The 25,959-nt window shown below is 47.5% G+C and overlaps 1 protein-coding gene across 7 annotated transcripts in view; it reads right to left on the bottom strand.

The window, feature by feature from the left end:
* Positions 1 to 1,014: 1,014 nt before the first annotated feature.
* The window catches only part of XYLB (xylulokinase), a 42,396-nt gene continuing 17,451 nt past the window's right edge, over positions 1,015 to 25,959 (bottom strand). For 2 of the 7 annotated variants that reach the window (XM_025273010.3, XM_044934160.2), the window contains 10 exons: positions 25,755 to 25,836; positions 21,239 to 21,354; positions 20,310 to 20,425; positions 19,583 to 19,656; positions 18,715 to 18,811; positions 13,805 to 13,863; positions 13,635 to 13,700; positions 11,525 to 11,612; positions 8,890 to 8,984; positions 1,015 to 4,467 (listed from right to left, as the gene is read on the bottom strand). In XM_025273010.3, coding sequence (XP_025128795.3) covers positions 4,390 to 4,467; positions 8,890 to 8,984; positions 11,525 to 11,612; positions 13,635 to 13,700; positions 13,805 to 13,863; positions 18,715 to 18,811; positions 19,583 to 19,656; positions 20,310 to 20,425; positions 21,239 to 21,354; positions 25,755 to 25,836 — 871 coding nt within the window. In that variant the 3' untranslated portion in view covers positions 1,015 to 4,389. Of the gene's footprint in view, positions 4,468 to 8,889; positions 8,985 to 11,524; positions 11,613 to 13,634; positions 13,701 to 13,804; positions 13,864 to 18,714; positions 18,816 to 19,582; positions 19,657 to 20,309; positions 20,426 to 21,238; positions 21,355 to 21,922; positions 21,964 to 25,754; positions 25,837 to 25,959 lie in introns of those variants that run through there. The other 5 variants (XM_025273012.3, XM_006077011.4, XM_025273013.3 and 2 more) reach the window with 5 other exon arrangements.

Genomic DNA, 25,959 nt, shown 5'->3' with positions numbered 1-25,959 from the left:
TTGCCCTTCGGAGCCATGACAAGAAAACTGGACAAAAGATAGGAGTCAACTGTCTTTGGATTTTGTACCATCCTGAAATCTCTGTGAAAAGAGAAATAGTTGAAGTGAGGCTTATGATTGCCCCTGCTTTCTGCCTGGAGACACATTCTGGTCCACAGCGCAGGAAGTGCATTAAACAAGCAGAACCCGGCCGCCTTGCAGAGTTAGGATCAGAGAGAGAGGTTGGAGATGGGGAAACTTAAGGAGCAGAGTGGAGAGAGGAGGACCCTGCACTGAGAAAGCTGGAAGTCTGCAGACAAGTCTCCTCGGGGCTTTTGCTGAATTCAAGGTGTCACATCCTTAGAATCAAACTCCATGAGGGAAGCAAGCAAGCAAGCTGAATAGCTCCAAGCCTGGCACAGAACACTTTTTATTTCTAACTGGTTAAAGTGGACAAGTCCTTACTCAACACCCAGGACACTGAGAGTGAAGACTCAGAGAGTCACTCCAAGGGCAGTGGAGCTGAACCAGCCCTAGAGTCAAGGCTACTGTAAATCCACACTACCAAGCCTTGCCGTGATCAAGCTGGTCTATAAGTAATTTAAATACCTACCAGACAACAGGTCAACCCCTTTTTAAAAGAATTCAACAAATCTGATATTGTACCATGAAAGAATTTACAATGCCCAACATTTAATTTTTAAAATTACTAAATATGAGAAGAAGCAGGAAAACGTAACCCATCAGGAGAAAAATCAGTCATTAGAAACAGACAGAAATGGCACAGATGATGTTACTATCAGTCAAGGAATTTTTAAAAAGCTATTATAAACATGCTGAAAGACATTTGGAAAAAGGAACATCATGAAGAGAGAATGGAACACTTCAGAAATGGACTTTCGGGAGATAAAAGAAATACAGTGTCAGGGGACATATGTATACCTATGGCTGATTCATGTTGATGTTTGGCAGAAACCAACACAATTCTGTAAAGCATTTATCCTTCAATTAAAAAACAAACAAACAAACAAAAAAGAAACATTGTCTTTTTTAATTGGGTAGAATTGACATTTTTTTCCTGTATTTTTAATTCATTTAACTGTTTTATTTTTATCAGTGTTACAGTATTATAAAGCTATACGTCACCTATCACTGTTTTAATTATATCCTATAGATTTCATTATCAATCTTTTTTCTCTCCATTAATTTTTCTTTTTAACACATTTCTATAAGTTTTATAAGTATTTTACACCCAGGTCCTGAACATTTTTATTTTTTATTTTTGCCCCACTGTGCAACTTGCAAGATCTCATTTCCCCTACCAGGGATGGAACAGAGAGAGTGAAAGTGCCCGAGTCCTAACCACTGGACCATCAGGAAATTCCCTCAATCACTTTTTTGAACACTCTGAAATTTTGCTTTATGTTTTCCCTTTGCCCCGGAGTACTTTGACTTGTACATTTTGCCTTTGCAACAGAGCTCTTTGAGGTTATAAATATATATAATTTATTTTTTTAAATTTATCTATTTATTTACTTATTTGGCTACACCAGGTCTTGGTGGGATTTAGTTCCCTGACAAGGGATCAAACCCAGGCCTTCTGAATTGGGAGAACAGAGTCTTAGCCACTGGACCACCAGAGAATTCCCATGACAGCTCTTTATACTGTCCTCTTCTTTTTTTTTTTTTAATTTAGTTACTTCTACCTTGTCAAAACATGTACCATTTGATACTCTTCTCCCACCCCAATCCCCACTTTCACTTTGGTCTTAGGTCTAAAACGATTCAGTGCTCACTAGCAACCCTTTTGCTGAAGTTTCCCCAATGATCTCCTAATTGGATGAAGCTTGATTTAGTAGAATACTGAGGAGTTATGTGTACAATATTTCCTGAGCTCTTGCATGATTAAAACTTTTTAAAAAACATCCCTGATACTTAAAGGGCAGTTTAGCTAGACACAAAACACTCCGTTCATATTTTTTCTCTGAGTTTCTTGAACATGTTGCTCCACTGCTACCTCGCTTTTTGATGCCAACCTGATCTTTCTGGAGACTTTTCTGGCCTTTTGGCCTATAGAAAATCCCCCTCACCTTCAAAGGATAATAGTTTATTAGGAAGTATCTCAGCTGATCATTCTGAGTCAATTTTCCAAGTAACTAGACAGGTCTATTCAAGATACAAATTCAGATCTTCTGTTTCCAGGACTTCCTCTTTGGATAGTTTTAAATATTAACTCTGTTTCATTGTTTTATCTTTTGGCTTCAAGACTCCAATTTTGCCTGTGTTAATTTTTCCTTGCCTATCTTCTCTGTCATTTTCCTTCTGGGCCTTTCCAGCTCTTCACGTTGTTTTTGCTGTCTTAGGTTTTTTCATTCTTATCTTCTATATGATTTATAGTACTTGCAGTCATTCCTATTTTCATTTGGATATGTTGTAATTTAGTCTTCATCATCTAGGGTGATTTTATCTTTCTGTTCAAATTCTTCCACAAGCTTGGGCTATTCTCTTTTCACGTTATCTGTTGTTCACATTTTTATTCTGAGTTTCTAGATTTCTGATCTGTGGTATTCTTTCATAGCCACAATTGTTTCTTATTTTCTGAAGTTCATGTTAGAGGGTTGTTATAATTTACCTTCTGTTGCTTTTTACGTGAAGTATTTCATTAGCTTTAAAAGTTATGATTCTCACTTTTCTTCTCATATTTGTATAATCAGCTCCTTTTTCTGTTTATGTTGATATCCCTGTAATAATGGGCAACTCTATGGGAGCAGGGGTAAAATGAGTGGATTGAACGACTTTCTCTGTTTTTTGGTAGGAGACTCCTTGTTTGTTGGTTGGTAATGGAATTTCTTTAATAAGTAATGTCCAAGTGGTGGTGAGGTGGGGGGAGAGTTCTTCTGAATCTTTGAATCTTTGACCTGCTGTTGATGGGCTGTGATCTTCAGCTTCTTGCTTCCTTTTTTTGCCTTCATCCATCAAGCTTAGAAGGGTATCACTCCCTTTCAAGATGACTTCATCTTTTTCAGATGTGGTATCTCTTATCCTACTTAAACCTCTAAACTCCTTCCCTTGACTTCCCACTAGTCTCTGCTCTGATCCTCTAAGGTCTCAAACCTGTTGCAGCATTTGTGTCCTCTGGATGAGACCATGAGTAGTTTGGTTTAACCCAAGTCCAACTTAGGTGCAGGCCTGTAGCAAAAGAAAAATCTGGAGGATTTTGCAGGAGGCAGGTCACAGAGGACTTTCTACAGAGGCAATTTCAGCAAGGAATAAAAGGGTCTAAAGTAAAACAGGGAGGGATGGCGAGAAAGGAACTACTCTTAAGGGATTACTGAAGGAATAACCAAAGTTACTCGGTGACTGATCTGAGGTGGGAAAGCAGATATCTGAGTTCTGAGTTTGGGTTCCTGAATGAATGAATGGATAGACGGTGGTACCAATTCACTGGAACACGAACTCTGGACGAGGAGGTTTGGAGAAGGGCGTGGGAAGATAAGTTGTGTCTGAAGTACCCCTGTAAGAATGCTGACCAACTCCAAAGAGAGTTCTGGCTGGAAACACAGAGCTGGGTATAACTAGTATTTAAGGAGCAGTTGAAGTCCAAGGCTAGATGAAATCATCCAACAAGAGGGGACAGAATCGGAGGGAAGGAGGAATGAGAACAGAGATTTGGGGCCGAGCAATAAAGGGTACACAGGGCAGAAGGCTCAGTAAAGAAGAATGAATGAATGATAAATAAGGAAAGCGGGTGGAGAAGAAAATGGTAACCCACTCCAGCATTCTGCCTGGGAAATCCCATGGACAGAGGAGCCAGGTGGCTACAGTCCATGGCATCCAGAGTTGAACATGACTGAGCACACATGCACACAACGAAAGCAGGAGAAAAGCTGGAGGGAATGGCTATCAGAAAGAAGATAAAAAGAAGAAGAATCACTGCAATGGATTAAGACATACAAAGTATGTTAAATGTATCATACTAAAAACCTAATTGCTTTCAGAGGATGCTTGGGGATCAACTTATCATCCTGAAAACTGGTGAATAAAAAGGAAAGAATCTATTTATTTTGCTTTGTCTTTCCCAATCTGCTGATTTAGGTCCTGAAAGGGGAAAAGTCACAATTTTTCTTGGATATATCCCAAGCTCAGTGTTATCTTGCCTCCTGGGATAAAGACAGGAAAGGAGAGATGCTTTCCTGCCCTGGGCACAATGGCACGAGGACACGAGCAGCCCATCTGGGTTCAGGAGGATGTGCTAAGATGGGCTTTAAGGTGGTCCTGGGCAGGGCTGGAGCACCGCAAGGAATCAGGTGGGGAAGCGGGGAGGGCAGAGCTGCCCAGAATAGGGAAGAGGATCCCAGCTTTCCAAGGCCACATCTCCAAGTGGGGTCAGGGGGCCTGGGCCTGCAGAATTCACTCTGGAGGCCCCCGGGTCTGGCTCAGGATTCTCTGCTCAAGCATGGCATACCGCTGGAGGAGGGCCTCATAGACCTGGAGAGGTGGAAAGAGCAGTTTAGGATGGGGAAGAGAAGGTGCCACTTACATCTCTTTGCAAATTACAGTTTAAAAACTTTTCCATCCCGCTCACTTGCAATTTAATTTTTTTGCTGGGCAGACAAAAGAGAAGTGTCAATTCACGAAAGATGAAACGGTAGTAGTTCCCCAACCTGTAGTTTAAGATCTTTAAAAAATGGGAACTTGAGACAAGAAACCAATTTTTGTTCTTAAATCTACAAAACATTAAAAAATTCTGATGAAAGTGCCTGGAAATGACTGTCTCTTTGCACAGTTGGTAGAAGTTGGCGGTGCAACACTTTTGGAAATCACCTCAACTTTATTTACATTTGGATAAAGGGGCTCGAAAAATGCCCATAGCTTTCGACCTAGTTATTCTACTCTGCAAAGCTCCCCTAAGGAAATAATCCTAGATGTAGGGTGCTAGGTACACCAATGGTCTTCTCAGACACCACTAAACATTCAGACTCATAAGACTACTATGGGTTACACCCTGACCCTCAACAGAATATACTGGAGAAACATGAGTGCTGGCACAGTGGCTGAAGGGGCCCATGAACAGTTTGTACAGGTGTCCAGGAAAGGGTCTCTTTGCCTCCCTGCCTTCTTCCCTCCCTAGCCTCCAGGTCACAGCTTAGATGCAAGGAGATGAAATCTACATCTTACAGGTGCAGTAGCCTCATTTCCCACAGAAGTATCTCTCCCAACACCTCCGTGGGCAAGAGATGTGCCTGTAAGAGGTCACAGCACTCAGGCAGCCCTAAGTCTGACTTACCCTTAGATATCTGTGTTTTCCCACTTATGATGCAATTTCCTCATTCAAGGCCATACGGCCATAAGCAATGTTGCCTAGTAACACTGTTGACATTCCATTTTTATTAAGTCTCAAAGGAAACAGAGCTGGAACATTAACCAAAGGTCAAATTCTCATGCAGAATAGGGAGAGGTGTTGTTAATCCTTTACCCACATAGGGTTAATTATAATAATCATAAAAACTGGAAGCAACTGTTCTTAAGACATGGAAAATGCTTGAGAAATGTGGTTCATCAGCCAGTCAGAATATTATGTAGCCACTAAAAATAACATGTAGGCACATTTTTCAGAATATAAATACTTGGTTGTACTGTAGAATTTTAAAAGTGGGATACATCTGAAAGAATGCTTTAACACACAATCAGGCAAACTGTGCTTTGGGGGACTATCTCTTGATGAAAATGAGGCATAAAATGGAAAGTGAAGAGACCTTGCAATATAGAATGTAGAGATTTGTAAAATTAAAATCTGTCAATAGAGTAATAGTTGCAGATATTCAAACAATAAAGACTGTGGCTAAAGGAGCTAAAAGAAAAAAAAAGAAAATGGACTACAAAATTATGTATATAGTGTGCTGTATAATAAAACAAAACCCAAACCAAAAAACCAACAAGGGAAAAGGGGCCAGAAAGAAACACAAGCCCACATTCCTCCTCCTCATTCCTTTTGTTTAAAGCTCTTTTTACCTGTAGCTTGCACAAGTGTAAGCCTTGCAGTTCAGGTCAGTGAGTGTTACAGATAAGACATCACAGACCAGCAACACTGGAGATCAGGGATCCATATTTCCATGGGACTCACATATACCACCAGGAGGTCATGCCAATCTTAATTTGGCTTAACTGGCCCCTAAGCCAAGGACTTTAGCAACTGATTATGCAATAGGGCCTCTGCCCATGAACTCCTTGGGGAAGTAAGGAGGCCTTTGATCTCCTCTCCAAGGAGGAAATTGGAACATTCAGCTGAGCCTACAGGGAAAATACTGTTCCTGTCCTGAGTTTCCACTTGAGCACACAGGTGCGCCATAGAAGGCAAACAGAGGATGCTGCCCAGCTCTCAAGGTTGTTTACAATCCAGTCCTCAAAGAAGTCCCTTGTGCCAACAAATCACAGGCTGTCACTGCTTGCCACCTAGTGCTGAGAAGGATTCTGAGGTTGCACTTGGGTTTAATGCTAAAGAGTTCCATGAGCTTTTAGCGACCGGTCATAAGCAAGCCAGGGAGAGTGGCAGGACACACACTGAGTATTCGCCACCTGTCAGGAGGCAGTCGCAGCCGTTTGTTACCCTAAAGCTTTCCCCAGCTACCTTCTTCCTTGCTGGCCTCCTTCTAGAGAGGATAAAAGAGCAGCCAGACTCTACCCCAGGCTGACCGTATAACCACGTGGTTATCCGTTGGGGGAGTTGAGGGGAACAGAGTAGTATGTTTCTCCCTGATAAGCAAGAGTGTGTGAGGAGACCCTCTCTGCCCAAAGGCATGCTCTGATTCCTGCCTGTGAATACAGCTGTGGGTGTCAGGATGTTAGAAGCAGCTGCAAACATCCTTGGTCATGTGGCGTATACCTAGCACAGCACTATCCGATACAGTAGCCACAAGCTACATGCAGTCCTGAGCACTCGAAATGTTGCTAGCAGAAAATATATACCAGATTTCAAAGCTCATCCCCACCCCCCACACACACACAGTAAAATATCACACGAGCAACTTTTCTTATCAATTACACGTTGAAATGGCAGTATTTTGGACATTTTGAATTAAATACATTAAAGTTAGTCACTTTTTTTTTTTAATGAGACTACCAGAGAATTTAAATGACATACGTGGCTCTCATGATGTTCCCTTTGTCCACTGATGACCTGGAGAACGTCAAAGAACCTGACCCAGAGCCCTGACACTGCTGAACCACTGAACCAATACTAGCAACACCACCCGACCTCCTGTTGTATAATAAACCCATGCTAGGCAAGGATTCTTTTTAAGCCTCACAACAACTAGGTTAAAAGCAGGCTGGACAGATGTCCCCAGTTCCCAGATGAAGAAACACAAGTTTGCAGATGAGGAGGAGGCAGGTAAAGGTCATGTGAAGGTCACATGGAGAGGAAGAGGCATGATAAGAATCAGAACTCAAAGGCCCTTTATCTCAAGGCAGGCTCTTTCGACTGCACTGAGCTGCCTTTTAAACAGGACACACAACAGAAAGTAACGGAAGCCTGGGCAGACCCCTGTGGGCGGGTTATCTAGTCACCTGGAAAGCAGGAGCTTCTGCTCCCAAGACAGGCGGGGAGACAGTTCTCCAGGGTGTCTCTACACATCTTGTGGCAGCTTTTGTTCCTGACTATCTCTTCAAGGGTGTCTGAATAGCAAACAGCTTTGGAAGACGGAGAGAGGGGAAACTGGTGTGCTGATCAGGATCAGAAAGATAATGACTCCTTTGAGGGCCAAGGCTGGACCGGTTTGTTGGCAGCTCGTTTATGATGCTGGGGGATTCCTAAGCTTGGGGTCCCCTCAGCTGGGTCACAGACACAGTGAGAGCACACTATCCACGTGGGTCCACTCCACTCCGCCCCACGGCTCTTCAAGGCCAAGGAACACCGATACAAACATGGAGCCTACACTGCCCACGGTACTGAGAGTAATAAAGCCCTCTGTTTGGGTCGCCCCTGCTCCTGGGCTCCAAGAACCTTCTGCAAACTGGAAAGGTGGTGCAAACTGTCCAGACTGCCCCTCACTACAACTGCATAACACTCGAAAGAGTCATCCCAGCTTCAGAACTTCTGTAGGATTGGCCGAGGGCTCCACTGAGATGGCACTGCAGCAGCTCCTCTCCTACCTCGGCCCAGCCCTGCCTCTTTGCCCTTTCACAGATGCAGATTCCAAGAGCGCCCCCTCATAAATCTCCTACATGGAAAGTGTTGGTTGCTCAGTCGTGTCCGACTCTTTGAGACCCCATCTGTAGCCCGCCCGGCTCCTCTGTTCATGGAATTCTCCAGGCAAGAATACTGGAGTGGGTAGCCATTCCCTTCTCCAGGGGATCTTCCCAACCCACGGATCGAACCCAGGTCTCCTGCATTGCAGGCAGATTGTTTACTGTCTGAGCCACCAGGGAAGCCCATAAATCTCCTGCATCCTCATCAACAACTCAGGGTCTGCTTTCCAGGGTAGCAACTTGTAGCAAGTGGGGTCCGTGTTCCCCGACTGAGGAACCACACAGTTGTCTTGGATCCAGACTTGATCTGAGCGGTAGAAACCCAGCATGTCTTATGCTTAAGTGACAGAATCTTTCAGCAGCTGCTGTAACCCTGTGAATTAGAAGCAAGCACCCACTCCAAGGCATCAGAGCAAGGAAGATGTGCCCAGTGAGCCATCTGATCCCTGGGGCTACAAGATTAGAGGTATCTTTGAATCTCAGAGACAACCTGCTTCCTTTGCTCTATTTTTTTGACAATTAAAAAAAAAAAGTAGATTTCCTCTTCAGTTGAGCACATCAACTGTAATGTAGGTGACAAAGAAAATACTTACCTTTTGGAAATAAGAACCTAGTGGGTTTTTCACAATGCAAGTGCCATGATACATTTGGATGGTCTCTTACCTGAGACGCTCCTGGGGTTGGGGTTGCAACTAATCTGGGATTTGGGGCTAACTTCACAATCTCTGCGAAGGGCATGTCTGTTCCAGCTGCAAGGCCTAGAAGGGACAGCTTATTTTGCATCAGTGCATATTGCAAACGAAGGCGTTACCCGGAAATAGCATTTTATCTCTGGAGTGAGAATATGTTCTAAAACTGGATTATGGTGATAGTTGTACAACTTAATAAAGTGTTTTGTTTTGTTTTTTTCCTTTATATTGGCTGTGCTGAGTCTTTGTTGCAGCACACGGGCGTCTCTTGTTACAGAGTGCAGGCTCAGTTACTCCGAGGCCTGCGGGATTTTAGTCTATCAGGGATCAAATCCGTGTCCCCTGCATTGGACGGTGGATTCTTAACCACTGGACCACCAGGGAAGTCCCACTACTTAGTAAAGTTACTAAAAAACACTGAATGGTATAGTCAAGCATGGGTGATTTTTTATATATTATATAAATTGTACCTCCATAAAACCATCTTAAAAAGGGGGAGAAAGAGAGGAAAAGTTTCACAAGCAGCCCTCCTTCTCAGCAGGGCCCAGTTTGTCTGAAGTGCATGTTAGGAGGCAGCTAACCTCTGACCTCTGACAGAGGGGAGGGTCTGCCTGCCTCCCCTCCCTCACGAGGCTCCACTCTCCCCATCGCTCACTGCATTGCAGTCACCCCAGCTTCGCTCAATTCCTTCTTCCCAGAGCCTTTTCACTGGACGGAATGTTCCCTCCTCTCTTTTCAAAGAAGCGGCCTCTAAGAATATCCCTGCCACCCCTCAGCACCTTCCGCTTTCCTCAGGGCATGTCACACAGCTGCCACAGATTCAAGGTCTCTCCCTTCCTGAGACGGAAGCTCTGAGAGGCCAGGACTTGGTCTCCACTGGGGCCCTGGTGTCTAGCACTCTGCCTGCATCCAGGAGGCACTCAGTAAACACTCACCAAGCAAAGGAGAGATGGGCCTGGAAAGAGGGAAGGCGGCCATAGGTGGGCAAGGAACAATGAGGAATTTCCAAGCAAATTAAGGAGCAGTATGAGACTGAAGAAAAACTCAAGACCACCAAGAGGGAAGGAGGGCCCACTAAAGATGCGAGGCCTTCTCGTAGAAAGCTGGAATATCCCAGTCCAGAGCTGTGTGGATGAGGGGCCAGGGGATGGTGGGGTGGCCCCCAGAGAGACTTCTCCAAAGACTCTGGTCCCCCTCCACTCACGGCCTGGCTTTGTGTGACTGGCTTTTGTGCCTAGACATAGCTGGAGAGAATGGATGTGGACATAAAGCGGAAGCTGGTATTCTAGGACTTAGCTCAGGTTTTCATTTTAGATGGCAGCATAGGGCAGGATCCGTAGGTAATCTCTGGCAACTAAACAGGCACGGAAGGGAATTCCCTGGCTGTCCACTGGTTAGCACTCAGCACTCTCATTGCCAGGGCCCAGTTCAATCCCTGGTCAGGGAACTAAGGTCCTACAAGCCAAGCAGTGCAGGAAAGAAAAAAAAAAAGGTGGTACAGAAAAATAAGAAAGAAAAACAGTGCAGAATAGCAGTGGAGGCCCCAAAGAGCAGTTCCTTTCCTGTTTTGGCAGAAGGAGTATGAAGTGAACCCCTCTGAAGGCTGGAACCTTATGGAATGGAGTTTTCAAAGTTCTGAGAAAAACATTTTAGAGTCCTTTGTCCAGCCAAGGAAGCATTCTTTGGGAGGGTGGACATGTAAGCCCTCAGAAAAGTATCACCTACTGAATTTTTTTCTTAAAAATGTATTCAGGCTGTATATTCTAACAAAACTAGCATAGAAACGAAGAAGGAAAAAGAAACTGAAGGGAGTCACCAAAAAAAAAAGAAAAGTCAAAGATAAGTGTAGATTAAAAGTCCACAGGATGTAAAGTTTGATTAAAAACAAGAGTCTAGAAATAAATTGCCCAATGATCTTTATACAGAGGTGGCACCATGTGGGATGAGGCAGACAGGGGAGAGGGAAGGGAATGAAAGAGTAAGAGTTTATTAAGAGAAGGCTACGCTCCCTGATTAATTCTCAATGTTCAAAGAAAAAAATACAAGGTTAAATAGGTGTGTTAAGAAGTTAAGGATAAATGTGCGAAGAATGGAACCGCCAGAGGGAAAGGACACAGCCCTTGACGTACATGGATGGGCAACCTGAGCAGGCAGAGGATACGGCAAATGAACCACATGGGTGAAACAACCCTGTGGGCCTTTGCTGCTCCCCTAGTTTCTGCAATGCCTCCGTCAGAGCCAAGCGCCCCTCATGGAGCTGTCCAGGGTCCTGGACTTCTTGGCTCTGAAGCAATCACCTTTGTGTCCATTTCCTGCTCTCGTTGAAAAGACAGCTCTGGACGTTATCCACCCCTCCTACCTATCCGCTGTCCAGACTCAGCCCGAATGCCCTCAACCAATGTCTAAGCAGGCTTCATTTAGTTAGGACTGTGCCTCTCTTTTCCAGTTTAAGTAAAGAATAAAGCCACAGAGGGTTTGGGAGGGGAGAAAAGTGAAGCCTGCCATGTTCCTAAACACTGGGAACACCCCAATCTCCCCTTTCCACTGTCCTCAGCCCAGCCAGTGCCCCAACCGCTTCCAGAGGTGTCTGCCCCCATCCATCCACCTACCGTGGAAAGCTCGGTAAGCAGAGCCCACACAGGCTGAGTTGGCGGTGTCTATGATGTACACGGGGGCACCAAACACATCTGCAAGCACCTGGAAAGGACAGAGGTTCTTACTGTGGTGAGTCGTTCCTCAGAGGGAATGTGGACATAGACTTGAATTTTCCAGGCTCTCTTTTCTCATGTCTTCTGATACCTTTGATTCCACCTCTACTGCCTTAAAGGAAGTACATTTGACCATGCCACCCTGCTGATCCTAGGGTCAGGGTGACCTGGGAGAAGTCCCCATTGGAGGGCCACAGATCTCCAGGTTGTCCCTGTACTGTTTAACCATTTTATCAAAGACAAGGAGGAAGTTTTAGACTGAATGCTTAGCAAACAGCCAAGGTGGAGACGGCTTGGGCTCTGACTATTACTAACAAGCTCAGACAAACCCAAACTAACAGGAGCAGGTCTTACAGGGATAAACATAAAGCTTTCCATGTAGGTCCCCCAAATAAATTATATTAGTTTAGAATAGAGGGCCTGTACTAAGAGGACCTCATGTGGAAAAGACTCGAGGTTCTTAGTTGATGAGAGATACTGGGGATGTGCTTCCCTAGTGGCTCAGCAGTAAAAAAAAAGGAAAAAAATCTGCCTGCAATGAGGGAGACGTGGGTTTGATCCCTGGGTCAGGAAGATCTCCTGGAGAAGGAAATGGCAACCCACTCCAATATTCTTGCCATAGGAAATTCAATGGACAGAAGAGCCTGGCAGCCTACAGTCCATGGGGTCACAAAAGGGTCGGACACGACTTGGCAACTAAATGACAGAATTGTTGATGTCCCATCCAGATCCACTTACTGGGCTGGGGTGCATCCTCACCCACATGTCCTGAGTATTGGCTAATGGTTCATGACTGCCTCTCAAAAGAATTGCGCTTGGTACTGCACATGCTCAAAAATACAGAGAGTGAGACTAAACAGAACTTAGATGCAGATTCTCTGGTCATTGAACACATCCAGGTGAACAAAGCCCCCAGGATGGGACACAGGACTTACAGATCTCACGGTCAGATCAACCCGTACATGAGCTCTCCTTGCCACACTGAGACAATCCTTACTGAAAAAGAACAGATTGCTCCTAAACCAGAAGAGGAGGTTGCACAAAAGAAAAAGAGATTCCAGAAGAAATGGAAAAAACAAAATCTTATGGCCCTGGAATAAATGCCGAAAAAATAAATGCAAGTAAAAGTGGAAAAAAAAAAAAAAAAAAAAAGAATTGCTCTTGGAGCTCCCCTGGCAGTCCAGTGGTTAAGAGTCTGTGCCCTGCAATGCAGGGAGTGCAGGTATAATCCCTGGTCAGGGAACAAGGATCCCACATGCCGCAGGGCACAGTCAAAAAATAAATAAAATTTTTGAAAATTGCTCTTGGCTGAACAGAGGCTCCCTCTCACAGGAGGTTATTCTCACCTCTTCCCATGGTAGCTAGTTGCCCCCCTTACTCCAAGGTGGAGCCAAGTCTGCAGCATAGTTCAGGTACCTCATCTCCACCTGGCATGGAGCTGAAGCTGACTCTAGCCAGAACCACATCCTTGCTTATCCTTCTTCCCCTGCCCTGCCTGCTTCCCTTACTCCCTTCTCCTGGGAGCACTCTCCCAACAAATCACTTCTAGAAGAGTTCCCATTTCAGGCTCTGCTTCTAGAGAACCTTACCTAAGGCAAGTATGTTACACGGCAACAGTTGATACACTTCCTCAAACAGCTAAGGCAGCCCCAGGCTGTATCTAAAACTGCTCAGTGTCCCAGTAAGACACTGACAGCCCCACGATGTGACGGCCTGGTTGTCAGGTGTTTGCAGGTTGATTCCACTTTGGGTCATATATTTCTAACACAATGAAGGACCAGAAAGACAGTGACAAAGTCTGGCGACTGTTTAACAAGAGGAACGGCTGGGAGAATCAGAGACGTTTAAATTGGAAGGGGGAAACCTTGAGGAAGACAAGAACACTGGCCTTAAGATGTCAGAAGATCTGCTGTGAAAGACAGGCACTTTCTGTGTGACTCCAGAGGCCGATGCTGGGATCAGAGAGTGGAGCTGGACAGGGCAATGGATTTCACTGAGTGTAAGATTGAACCTGTTCTCCATGTGAGCCGTAAAGAGCTGGCTTCCTGGGAGAGAATGAGCTGTAAGCTCCCCATTTCTGCAGAAGTGGGAACAGAGGCAGTGTTAACTGCTGAATCTCTTGCTCTTAGAAGTATTAGACATGGAAGAGGCCCCAGTGCAGAGCTTGCTACCAGCACTTACCTGTAGGATGTCTCTGTTGTGAGATGCTCCTCCAGTGGCCAAAATCTTTGTCTTGGGCACTGCAAGGAAAAACAAAAAAACAAAACAAAAAAATGGCCGTGACAATTCCCCCAAGGCAGAAAGGGCAGTTGTTCAGAGTTCTTCTGCCACAAAAGGCTAGCGTCAGGTCAATGCCTCTTGCTTGTCACACAGGGCTTGGGGGGAGATCTGAGGCTGGCTCTGTCCACATGGACTTGAGAGGCCACTGCCTCACCCACCTCTTGGGGATGCAACTCAAGAGGGCACACAGGACGGTTCTAAGGTCCTGGCAATGTTGTGCTTCTTTTTTTTTTTTTTTATGTAATTTGTTTCAGAGTCCAAGGACAGAGGTTTTTTGGGTTTTTTTTAACTTTTCAAAAGTATTTATTTATTTACGTTTGGCTGTGCTAGGTCTTTGTTGCTGCGCGGGCTTTTCTCTAGTTGCGGTGCGAGGGCTTCTCGTTGCGGTGGCTTCACTTGTGTGGAGCGTGGGCTTACAGGCTTCAGTAGTTGCGGTGCACGGGCTCAGTAGCTGACCAGGAATCGAACCCATGTTTCCTGCATTGCCAGGTGAATTCTCTACCACTGAGCCACCAGGGAAGCCTGTGTTGTACTTCCTAACCAGAGTGCTCAATGAACAGGTGTTTGATTTTTTACTCTGTTTTTACAGTTAGCTGTATGAAGCATATATTCTGCTGCATGCAAGATATCTTCCACAATGAAAAATAATAAACTGCCATCTAGTAAAAGACATATAGTTCCACTTCAGGTTACAGTGGAGATGGTCAAGAAAGAACATCCCTTGTACTGTAACAATGAGAGACCACTGAACCAAAAAAAAAAAAAATATATATATATATATATATATATATATATATATTTAATGCTAACAAAAAGTGGTAAACGCAGGGAATTCTCCAGTGGACCAGTGGTCAGGACTTGGGACTTTTACTGGTAAGGGCCTGGGTTCAATCCCTGGTCAGGAACTAAGATCCCACAAGCCATGTGGCATGCCCCACTCTCCCACAAATAAGTTGTAAATGGAAACAAGTGTAAATAAATTCTGAAATGAGATGAGCCCTTAAATGCTGACTTGCCATACCTGTAGTACAAGATAGGTGGCGTAGTGACCCTCTAGAGGCATATAAACAACCAGAAGAGAGAACCCGCCAGGCATTAGGTGGTGTTGGTATGAAAAAGGGGTCTCAAAGGCAGAGCTAGTCCTCCGCATCCCCTCGCCTCCCCCACAGGCCGTCTAAGTGGTGATGTGGAAGCTGGGGCAGGGCGGGAAAACAGAGGGAGCGCTCTGTAATCTCATAGTGCTTACATCCCTATACTCCTGTGTCACAGGACTCTTTTACAATAAAAAGGCATTTATTTATTATGCAGGTATTTGAAAACAAATGTTATAAGCCCCTCTCAGCCTCCCCCATCTTCACCCTCGGCCACGAAGAGAGTGCCTGGGCTGGGAAGAGGGGAAGGGATGACAGCCAGCTAAGAAAACAATTCAGGATGCACGGATAGATGTTCCCGTGTGATTCCATGTTGGAAAATCAAACCATACTCCATTCACGACTGCAAGAGGAGTCAGCTGGGCGCGATGTGAAGCACCACGAAGGCTCTGACAGAGTTTGGGTTTGTATGTACCCTTTGTAGGTAAAATGGGAACAGGACTCTGGCTTTATAAAAATAAGCTCATAAAGGGGACTGAAAGAAAGTGCTCCCAGACTGCAAGTGGTTAGGGAGAGGAGATGGGATTATAGGTGGTTTCTTCTCCTTTGTTTTCAAAACTTGCTATTAAAAGGCTGCTTTTTAAAAAAAAGTTTTTGGCTGCACCACACAAGATGTGGGGTCCTAGCTCCCCAACCAAGTTTCAAACTCGTGCCCTCTACACTGGAAGCACAGTCTGAACCACTGGACCGCCAGGGAAGTCCCTAAGTCTTTGTTGCTCTTATAAGTCAACCTAAACATAATGAAACATACGTGGAAACGTAAGCTGAAAAGGAACCATGGCATTGGCCCCACCCAGCTGGGCGCATATGTCTCCTGGTGTCTAAATATCAAGACAGGGATCATTCCTTAATCCCAGGAAGCAGATGTAACCCAGTGGTTAAGAATCTAGAGTCTAGAACCAGACTGGCTTGGTTCAGAAGGTCTGCCAGCCTAGAACAAGTGACACAACACCTTGAGCCTTGGTTTCCTACTTTGGGAAGCAGGAGTGATATCCACCCCAGAGATATTGCTGTTAATAAAGATAAAGTGCTTAGGAACCGGGCTGGGCACACAGTAGACACTCGGCACATACTGACACCTGCTATCATCATGATCACCAGTCTTACTTCAGACGTCTTTTTATTCTTCTTAGACATTATTAAAATGAGATTATGACTGTTCAATGAAGAAATGAGAGGGACCTCCCTAGCAGTCCAGTGGTTAGGACCCAGCACTTTCACTGCCAGGACCTGGGTTCAATTCCTGGTCTGGGAACTAAGATCCTGCAAGCTGCTCAGCCGGGAATATGATGCCTGCAGTCCGTGCAGCCTTGTGCCCTTTTAGGTTCAAGCGTGTCCATTCATGTGATCTTGTTTTGAGAGGAGCTCAGCAGAGCTGGAAGGACAGGTTTGATTCGCCCCCTTAAGCTTGCTAAGAGGATAAGTAACTTTATGCTGTTTGCACAAGAATTGCTTCAGAGGCTGGGAATGCTGACATGATTGCACTAGTCCCCTGGAGCCCAGGAAGGCCTCTCCACCCTCACTGCCCCTCCCTACATACTGGGCCAGTGGGGACAGCCCCCCAAAGTGCCCCCTGCTGACGACCAGAGAACCCTTCCGGCCAGTCACTCATGTCCACCTCAGCTCCGGCCCTGTCCTGCTCATCTGGGCTCACTTCTCAGGGAGCTTAGAAGCCTGTGGAGACCCTTGGGGAATTTCTTTTTACACTTTTGGTGGAAGAATGGAGAAGAGTGGGACTGTTTATAAAAGTTCAGTTCAGTTCAGTCACTCAGTCATGTCCAACTCTTTATGACCCCATGGACTGCAGCATACCAGGCCTCCCTGTCCATCGCCAACTCCTGGAGTTTACTCACACTCATGTCCATTGAGTTAGTGATGCCATCCAACCATCTATCCTCTGTCATCCCCTTTTCCTCCTGTCCTCAATCTTTCCCAGCATCAGGGTCTTTTCCAATGAGTCAGTTCTTTGCATCAGGTGGCCAAAGTATTAGAGTTTCAGCTTCAGCATCAGTCCTTCCAATGAATATTCAGGACTGATCTCCTTCAGAATGGACTGGTTGGATCTCCTTGCAGTCCAAGGGACTCTCAAGAGTCTTCTCCAACACCACGGTCCCATGGCTAAGACGCTACGCTTCCAATCCAGAGGGCTCAGGCTCCTTCCCTGGTCAGGGGACTAGGATTCCACATGCTGAAACGAAGATCCTGCATGCTGCAGCTAAGAGCTGGTGCAGCCAAATAAATAAATCTTTAAAAATTAAAAAAAAAATGTTGTTGCGCTGTATATATCCTAACAAATGCACGTGCACACCATATGCTGACAGCCTGACATGTTTCCAACTGAAGACACTTGTGTAACCTATGAAACAGTCTCACCAGCGCCCCAGAGGCACCACAGCCCCCGGAAGGTAACTACCAATCAACCAGACTTCCAACCACAGCAGACACTTTCATCTGCTTTTGAATCTGCTGTACACGGAATCTGTCACACACACTTTCGGGTTGGTTTCTTCTGCTCAGCGTTTTCATTTGTGAGACGCATCCATTTTGCTGTGCTTGGTTGAGGCTGGTTTACATTCATTTCTGCGTAGGATCATGTCATCTGAACACCCCATGAGGCATTTATCCTACCTTCAACAGACACTGGGTTGTTTCCAGCACGGGTGTCAAGCACAGGGCCCCGGGGAGTGGCCTTCTGCATGACTTTAGTGAACACGTGTCCGCATCTCTGTCCTGCATCCGCCGGGAAGTGAGGTTGCCAGGTGGCTTTGTACGCGGCTTTAATAGCTGCTGCCTAACGGGTTTCCAAAAAGGTTTACCTAGTGCCTACTTTTAAAGTGTCCTTTTTACCTGATAGGTTCAAAGACATAGAATACACACTCCACAGGACTTGGATTGTCGGTAGAAGTATCATGAGACCCTCAAGCTGAGAGGATTCCAGGGGTTTCGACCTTCTGTTGACCACAGCTGCTGCCCAGAGGGATAAATACATCTCGGAAACCTGGACTCCGTGGTCGGCTGGTCCAACATCCTTCAGACTCCCCCAGACCATGCCAGCAACATCAGTAGGGGCACTCACTGACCTCCTAAAGCTGCCCATCCATCGCTCAGTTCTTAGAAGTCCCTTCCTCCCATGGGTCTGCCCCGGCCCTGGTTCTGCCCTCTCCATTGCAGGTCTCTCAGTTCTGACGGTGGTTCTACATCCCCTCTCTTCCCTGTTCAAGCTGAAATGCCCAGAGCTGTGCCCCACGGGCAGGGGTGTGCCCAGAAGGTGAAGGTTCAGTGATGGCCCCACCCAGACCTTTGCCACCTGCATTGCCTGTGTCCTCAGGATCCCGAGCTTAGGACATTTTGTCTGCAGGATGGGGCTGAGATCTCTCAAATCCTACAGTTCCTGGCCAGGAGATGAGGCTACTGGTGCCAGAGCAGAGAGGCAGGAACAACCCACCTCCTAGTCTATGCCTGCCCACAGGAACGGTCCACTTCATCCCCCCACCAGGTCCAGGCTCTATTTCCTTCCTGCAAAAACAAGGACCCCGTGATGGAGCCTTAAAAGTGTCCACGAGGCCTGGTCTGAAGGCAGAAAGGGTCTCAAGCACCTCAGTGTGTGAGCAGGACCCCTGGGCCCCACTCCAGAACACAGCGCCCTGGCAGCTCACTTACTGACTCGATAGCCCAGCGCCTCAGCATGAATCTTCTTGGCCATGAACTGTCCCTCGATCAGTGCTCGAATCTCCACATCCCGGGGGAATGCCGGGACCTGTCTCCAGGAGAAAGTGGACAGAGTGAAGAGCTCTCATTATCCATTCACTCTGTGTGTGTGTGTATGTGTGTGTGTATGCGTGTGGTGTGTATGTGTGTGTCTGTGGGTATGTGTGTGTGTGTGTGTGTGTGTGTGTGTGTATGCGTGTGGTATGTATGTGTGTGTCTGTGGGTATGTGTGTCTGTGTGTGTGTGGTGTTTTTAAACAATAGCCCAGATCTGGTGCTCATGACAGGCCTCCACTGGAGCTCACCCATAGTGGTGTTCTTGAACCACTGACTTTGCCTGTCAAACACACACACACACACACGCACACGTGCGCTCACGGCCTCACTCACCCCAAAGTGGACTTTGGGGAGTCAGAGCATGGGAGAGCTCAGGCTCCATCTGTATGGGATTAATCTCCGGCTTATGGGATTAGCAGATACAAACTACTGTACATAAAATAGATAAGTAACAAGGATTTACTGAATAGCACAGGGAATCACAGTCAATATCACGTAATAACCTATAAAGTATATACAGGTTACATATTTTTTCAGAATATAATTTGAAGAAAAACTGAATCGCTGTGCTGCACATCTGAAACTAACACAGTATTACAAATCAACTATACCTCAAATCAAAATTTTTTTTCAAGTATTTGTTTTATCACTGGCTGATTAAATGAATGAGGTCCCTAAAGCTAGCATAATTTCATAGGTATTTTTAAAAATTTAATAGTCAAAAATGGAGTCAACGTAGCTCAACTGACCAATAACATACATACCTCATGGTTTTCTGCACTAAACCTATGGCGCCCGATAATTTCTGGGGTGATTTCCATGACATCAAAATAAAAACCTGAAACAAGACCAGGAAAAGATTAGCTATCAGTGGTCAAAAATAAAAGATCAGCTTCTCAACAGCTTTGGAAAAAAGCAGGGTGAAATGACCCTACATCCCTGTTCCCTGGGCCTCCCATTCCCTGGAGGAGACTGTGAATATTCTAAGGTCCTTCTCTCCAGCAAGACAGAGGGAAACTGGAAAGGCCTAGGCTAGCTCCTCATGGAGACAGTTCTTCCTACACTCACCTGGCAGCCCAAGCCAGGGGGCAGCTGGCTGTCCAACTAACCCTACCTAAAATGCCAGCACAGGTTTGAGCCAGGGAGGCATGTTCCCTCCCTGCTCAGATGGCCTGCCCCAGGGCGGGGCACTTTTCCTAACAGGACCTGGTGTCTGGGGCAGAAAGCTGCACTTGGGGATGCACTGGGGCAGAGCAGACACTGTGGCTGCCACCTCTGATGCTGTCACCAGGAGCTTCCAGGGCACAGAAGATGCAGCTCTGGCCTGGTCTGCCGCTCCCCGCCTCACTCAGATCGGGGGGGTCCCACTTGAGTTTTAGGGCCCATGGAGCAGAAGTGGAGACAGTCAGGGCTCCCCTTGGCTCCTCCCCGGCCCTGTCCTGCCCCACCCCCCTGGCAGCTGTTCCCTCACAGGCCCACTCAACAGCCTACCCAGGTTTCCGCCGTTCCCCATCTCCGTGGACTGCAGCGCCTTGGAGAACTCGCTCCAGGAACCAGAAGCGGACTCATCGCGGATCTTCTCTCTCATCAGGGAGCCGTTTTTAAAGCTGCAGAAGTGCACACACAACCCTGAGGAAGGTGCTAGGTGCGTTCTGAGTGGATCCACGGGCTTTGGGGAAGAGTCCCAGGTAGAGGGGCTGCAGGTCAGGCTGGACCCCACCCCAGCCAGTGCACAGCAAGGACCTGAGGTTCCGCCTCATGTAGCAAGCCCAGTGCACCTCCCCAGGAGTCACCAGAAAATGCACTTGTCCTGGGAGCTCTGTCTACAGAGGAGGCTGCCACGAAAGAGTCCCAGGGAGAGACAGAGCTGTGGTTTCTGCACATTGTACCCTCTGGACAATGGGCAGAACTGGCCAGATTTACTAGACTGACATATTCTCCAGTGGTTCCTGGAGCTTAAAGGCTAAAAACCTTCCCTTGGTAGCTTCCAGCAGGTCGCCAAATGCCTGTTTGGAAGAGGCAGAACAAACCCCTTTCATGAGAACTGTCAGGAGGCAGGATGCCCTTACTGCCATTGGTTGAAGGTCCACCATTGTGGACCAGATACATCGTAACATCACTATGAAGTAAACCTCTTGATCCTCCCATTTTATGCGCAAAGTGTGGCTAAGATATGCTCTGGGGTCTACCTCAGGCCACACGCAATACAGGTGTTGGGGATGGAATTTGTACCTGGGCTTGGGAGAGACTTCAGGTCCTGGGCGCTTCCCCCCACTGCACCCCCACACCAACTCTGCTCTCAGCAAGACCCAGTGAGTCCCTGGGGTCTCAGGTGCCCCCAGAGCCTGCTCAGTGGAATGCCGCGGGGGCTCCACACGGTGCCAGCCCTGCCCACACCTCCTCCCCCACACCCAGCCTACCACAGGAGCGCCATGTAGTGCTGGGGGTCAACCGGGTTGCAGAAGATGTGGCCTTCCAGGGCGGGCGTGGGCTCCTGGAGCCAGAGGAACAGCGTGTCGCTGGTGCCCAGGCTGACCTGGAGAGAGACAGGCAGAAGTGAGGCGGCTCCATCTCTGGCACTCCAGCAGAGCCGCCCTGACCCCCTCATCGCTTCACTGTCCAGGCTGCAGATCCTTGGATTAAACGCCATTTCTTCAGCGAAACCTCTGCTGACCCTCCCACACCAAAATCCAAAGTCAGCTCCCTGGATTCAAGCTAGCACGAATTCCGTGGGCTGTTTTTCTAGAACTTACTACAACCACCTCTAAGTCATGGATCAGGTGATGACTGGTTTCCCACTAGAAGCAGAAGGGTCTGGGTTATGTCTTTATCACCTGGAGGGCTCATAGTCCTCTGGCCCGAGGTCTGACCCTTCTGCCTGTGCTCACTGTCAAGGCAGGCAGGGGACCTGTCTACTCAGCACAGGCAAGTGACCTCCTAAGAGAGGAGCTGTGGGCAGGCCCTGGGGCCTGGGTCTCCCTCTCCCCTCCCTCAGCTGCCTTTTGACCCTGGATGCCCCACTGATAGGATGCTGCTGACACCCAGTACCCTCGTCCCCTGGGGCAGGAGCTGACCCCGCCTCTGGGAGGGAGAGGTCACCTTACCGCAATGTCACCTTCCTCCAGCCTCATGCCTGCCAGCGAAGCTGAGAACGGGAGGGGAGCCTGTGGTTAGCTGGAGGTCGCAAGCGAGCCACTTAGCAAACCAGTCACCTCCCTCAGATAGGAGTGAAGCCCCCACCTCCAACCCCAGCCTACAAGCTGAGAGAGAGGCAGGAGCAGGGTGGGACGAGGGCCAAGGATGCCCCAAAGGCCAGGAGGTGAGACTTGGACCATATAGAAGGCTGAGCACTGAAGAACTGATGCTTTTGCACTGTGGTGTTAAAGAAGAGTCCCTTAGAGAGCAAAGAGATCAAACCAGTCAATCCTACATGAAATCACCCTGAATACTCATTAGAAAGGAAGGGCTGATGCTGAAGCTGAAGCGCCAATACTTAGGTCACGTGATGCAAAGAACTAACTCACTGAGAAAGACCCTGAAGCTGGGAAAGACTGAAGGCAGAAGAAGAGGGCGACAGAGAATGAGATGGTTGGATGGCATCACAGATTCAATGGACATGAACATGGGCAAACTCCAGGAGATAGGGAGGGGCAGGGAGGCCTGGTGCGCCGCAGTCCACGGGCTCACAAACAGTCAGACTGAGGGACCAAATGACAACAACCAAGGCCAGAGGGTGGGGTTTCTGTGCTCCAGGCCTCTGATTGGGCTCAGAAGCTGCATCTACAGGGATCCACACTCCCCACCCTCTGTTAGGACACACAAGGCCGAGAAAGACAAAGGCGAGGCCTGAGTATGGGGCTGTCCCCGACCTCAGCTGGGAAGGAAAGGGGCAAGACCATGTTGACTGTTCCCTTTGACATGAGGCCCCTGGCAGCTTGTTTATCTGCCTTGCTCACTGATACACCAGTGTGTCAGAGCTCTGGACTCAGGAATCCCACCTCTAAGCCTGCAGGCACAAGGGACAGGACAATGTCTGCACTGTCTAAATACTAAAAGCCATTCCTACCTCACCTCCCACTTCCATCCGAGGGAGACTGGTGAAGTAAATGCCAGAGCAGTGGAGCCCGAGACAACCACATACGAAGTTCACAAAAACACTGCCTTGGTTGATTAAAATGTATTATTATGGGCACAGAAAAAGAAAGTTACAAGGACTAGTCCTCAAAATTTTAATTGTGGTTATCTCTGGATTAAGGGATCGTGGATGATTTTTTTACATTCTTCCCTTGGTTTGTCAGTACTTAAAATCTGTTCCTGCAATGAAGAGGTATCCCTGGTATATAAGAAAAAAGTGTAAGACTAACACATTATTTGAGGCGGCAGGAGAGTGAAGGTCAGACTTAGGGAGGGACTGGCTGAGGGCTACCTGCCTGGTACTTCCAACATTCAACCTGAAAGCAAAGCCCCAAAGGAAGGTTTAAAAAGCTGCTTCTTTGTCATTCCTTCTCAAACTTGCCCAGAAGCTCATGTTTCAGTGGTAAAAAAGCAGGCCCATTATTTTCCCTGACATTCTTCTAGTTGATAGAGTAGGCCCAAGAATATACATTTTTCTAAAAAGACTCAAGGTTACCAAAAGGGAAAGGGGAGAGGGGATAAATTTGGAGGTTGGGATTAACATACACACATTAATATACATAAAATAGACAAGCAACAAGGAAGCACAGGGAGCTCTACTTAACACTCTGTAATAACCTATATGGGAAAAGACTCTGAAAAAGATACACGTCTATGTATAACTAAATCACTTTGCTGGACGTCTGAAAGTAACGCAACGTTGCAAATGAACTATATTCCAATATGAAAATATATATAGATATATTTTTCTTCTAATGAGACTTGATGAAGTTATTTCCATTTTAAAAGAAAAGAAACCTGGCCTGCGAAGTGTAGGGCTGTCCTGAGCTGTGCACCAGCTGCTCTTTTCTGAGGGAGACTGGGCCCCTCAAACTTTAGGGTAGATGGGAACTGGGGGCCTGGCATCCCCGGGGAAGCCTAGGCACCAGAACACGCCCGTCGCAGCCCAGAGCTGCCTCTCAAATTAGCGCCAGGAGGACAGGCGTCACACCTCGCTGCTGCAGGAACTGGGTCAATGTCCACCAGCCTCCGTTTCACCTCATCTCAGGCCCCTAAGGAACACGAGGGGCCCTTCCCCAAAACCTGCTCTGAGTCTGGGTTCATGCCTTGACAACAGGGCTCCATGCGAAGGGCTACAGAATCTGCTCAGGGACAGGGCGGCCCTCGTCTGGCTCCTGGGAGCTCCCAGCAGATGCCAGAGTGGCGGTCACCCTGGAAGGGAGGGGACACAGCCAGGACACTGACGCAACCACACGGTGGCAGGGACATGCTCACGTGCCCCCAGCTCCAAAGCAGACGGGCTCAGAGCAGACCTCGGAGCACCACGGGTGCTATTTACACTGGGGACAGAAACAGCAGTAATGGCAACTTAAATGCTTTTTTCTCCTGGTCACAAAAGTACACATAGATACTGCAGGAAATATGGAATTTAATATCATCATTATGATGAAGGGCTTCCCACGTGGTGCTAGGGGTAAAGAACCCACCTGCCGATGCAGGAGACATAAGGGACACGGGCTCAATCCCTGGGTTGGGAAGACCCCCTGGAGGAGGCATGGCAACCCACTCCAGTATTCTTGCCTGGAGAATTCCATGGACAGAGGAGCCTGGTGGGCTACAGTCCATAGGGTCACAAAGAGTCAGACACGACTGAAGCGACTTAACACACGACACATTGTGACGATGCGTGCATTTTAACAAGACCTTCAGCTCCATTCTTAGGGACACAGCTCCACTCCTAAACACAAGTGCCTCTTTTTACTTTATTTTTGCCCTCCACATCCTCATCTGCATAACCAGTAGGAGGCAAGTACAGGGAGGCTGTGGGTGTGGAAGCCAGGAGGAAAGCTGAAGCCAGACCCCAGCTTCCACCCGCAAAGCAGCCCAAATCCTTTCATATGCACCTCTCAGGCTCACTTTCTTAGAGCAGGAATGGCTGCACAGGGTGGCGATGTGGCATGGAGTTGCCAGATAAAATACAGGGCACTCAGTCACATTTCAATTTCAGACAAATAACTTGGGATGCACACTGAAAAAGCATGTTGTTTGAAGTTCAAACAATGCCTGAGTTACACTTATACCACTAGCTCATCATTTGTCCTTCCTCTGAGTTCCAGTTGGTATTGTATTTCATTTATTCTATTTCTGTTTACTCTTTCCATCAACCCTGATTTGGTGGCTCATTAGGAAAAGGGCTGCCGGGATGAGGTGCGGGGCAGCAGTCTGGGGCCACTTGGCCTTCCTTGAGAGACCTGTCGGGAAACCCCAGAGAAGAGAAGGAGGAAGAGGAGACAAGAGGCTTCGATGAGGAGTAAGTCGTATCTACATCACTGACTCGATGGACATGAGCTTGAGCAAGCTCCAGGAGACAGTGAAGGAGAGGGAAGCCTGGCATGCTGCAGTCTATGGCGTCGCAAAGAGTTGGACACAGCTCAGCGACTGAACAACAACAGATCAGAAAAGGGGTGAGAGTCTTAACGCTGGGTACTGGAGGAAGAGGTGGAGGAACTGAGATGCTTACTTTGGAACAGAAAAGGCAGGTCAGGGAGGGTGGGCTTGACTGTCTTCCTCCACTGATCAGCTCTCACCTTGCTGGGCAGCCCTGGGTGGCTCCTCTGGGTACAGCCAGGGCCAAGGCGGGGCAGGTACAAGGAGTCAGTGTTCAGGCCAGCAGGGGAGCAGGTGGCCACGGAGAGAGGGCCTGCCAGACAGGCCTCCCCAGGAGGTTGGTTGGCATCCGCCAGTGTTCAGCAAGGACCAAAGCAGGCTACTGGGGGGGTGCAAGTCCCAAGAGGTACTCACCTGGGTTGTCCCCAGTGAAGGCCACCACTTTGCATCCTGGAGGAAACCCATAGCGCTGGACAAAGTAGGAAGAGATGGCTCCCTGAGGAGAGAAAGCAAGTGTGTTCCACAGAAGCAAATCCCACCTGCTTGGCACAGCTGCCCACCTTCAGGCCTGGGCGGGGCCGAGAGGCTCATCACAGCCGGGACGTCCTGTTCACAGAAC

The sequence above is a fragment of the Bubalus bubalis genome, chromosome 21, assembly GCF_019923935.1.
Source record: "Bubalus bubalis isolate 160015118507 breed Murrah chromosome 21, NDDB_SH_1, whole genome shotgun sequence".
NCBI classification, from domain to species: Eukaryota; Metazoa; Chordata; class Mammalia; order Artiodactyla; family Bovidae; genus Bubalus; species Bubalus bubalis.
Note: the sequence above shows the minus strand (reverse complement) of the source record. Positions and strands in the feature narration are given on the sequence as shown.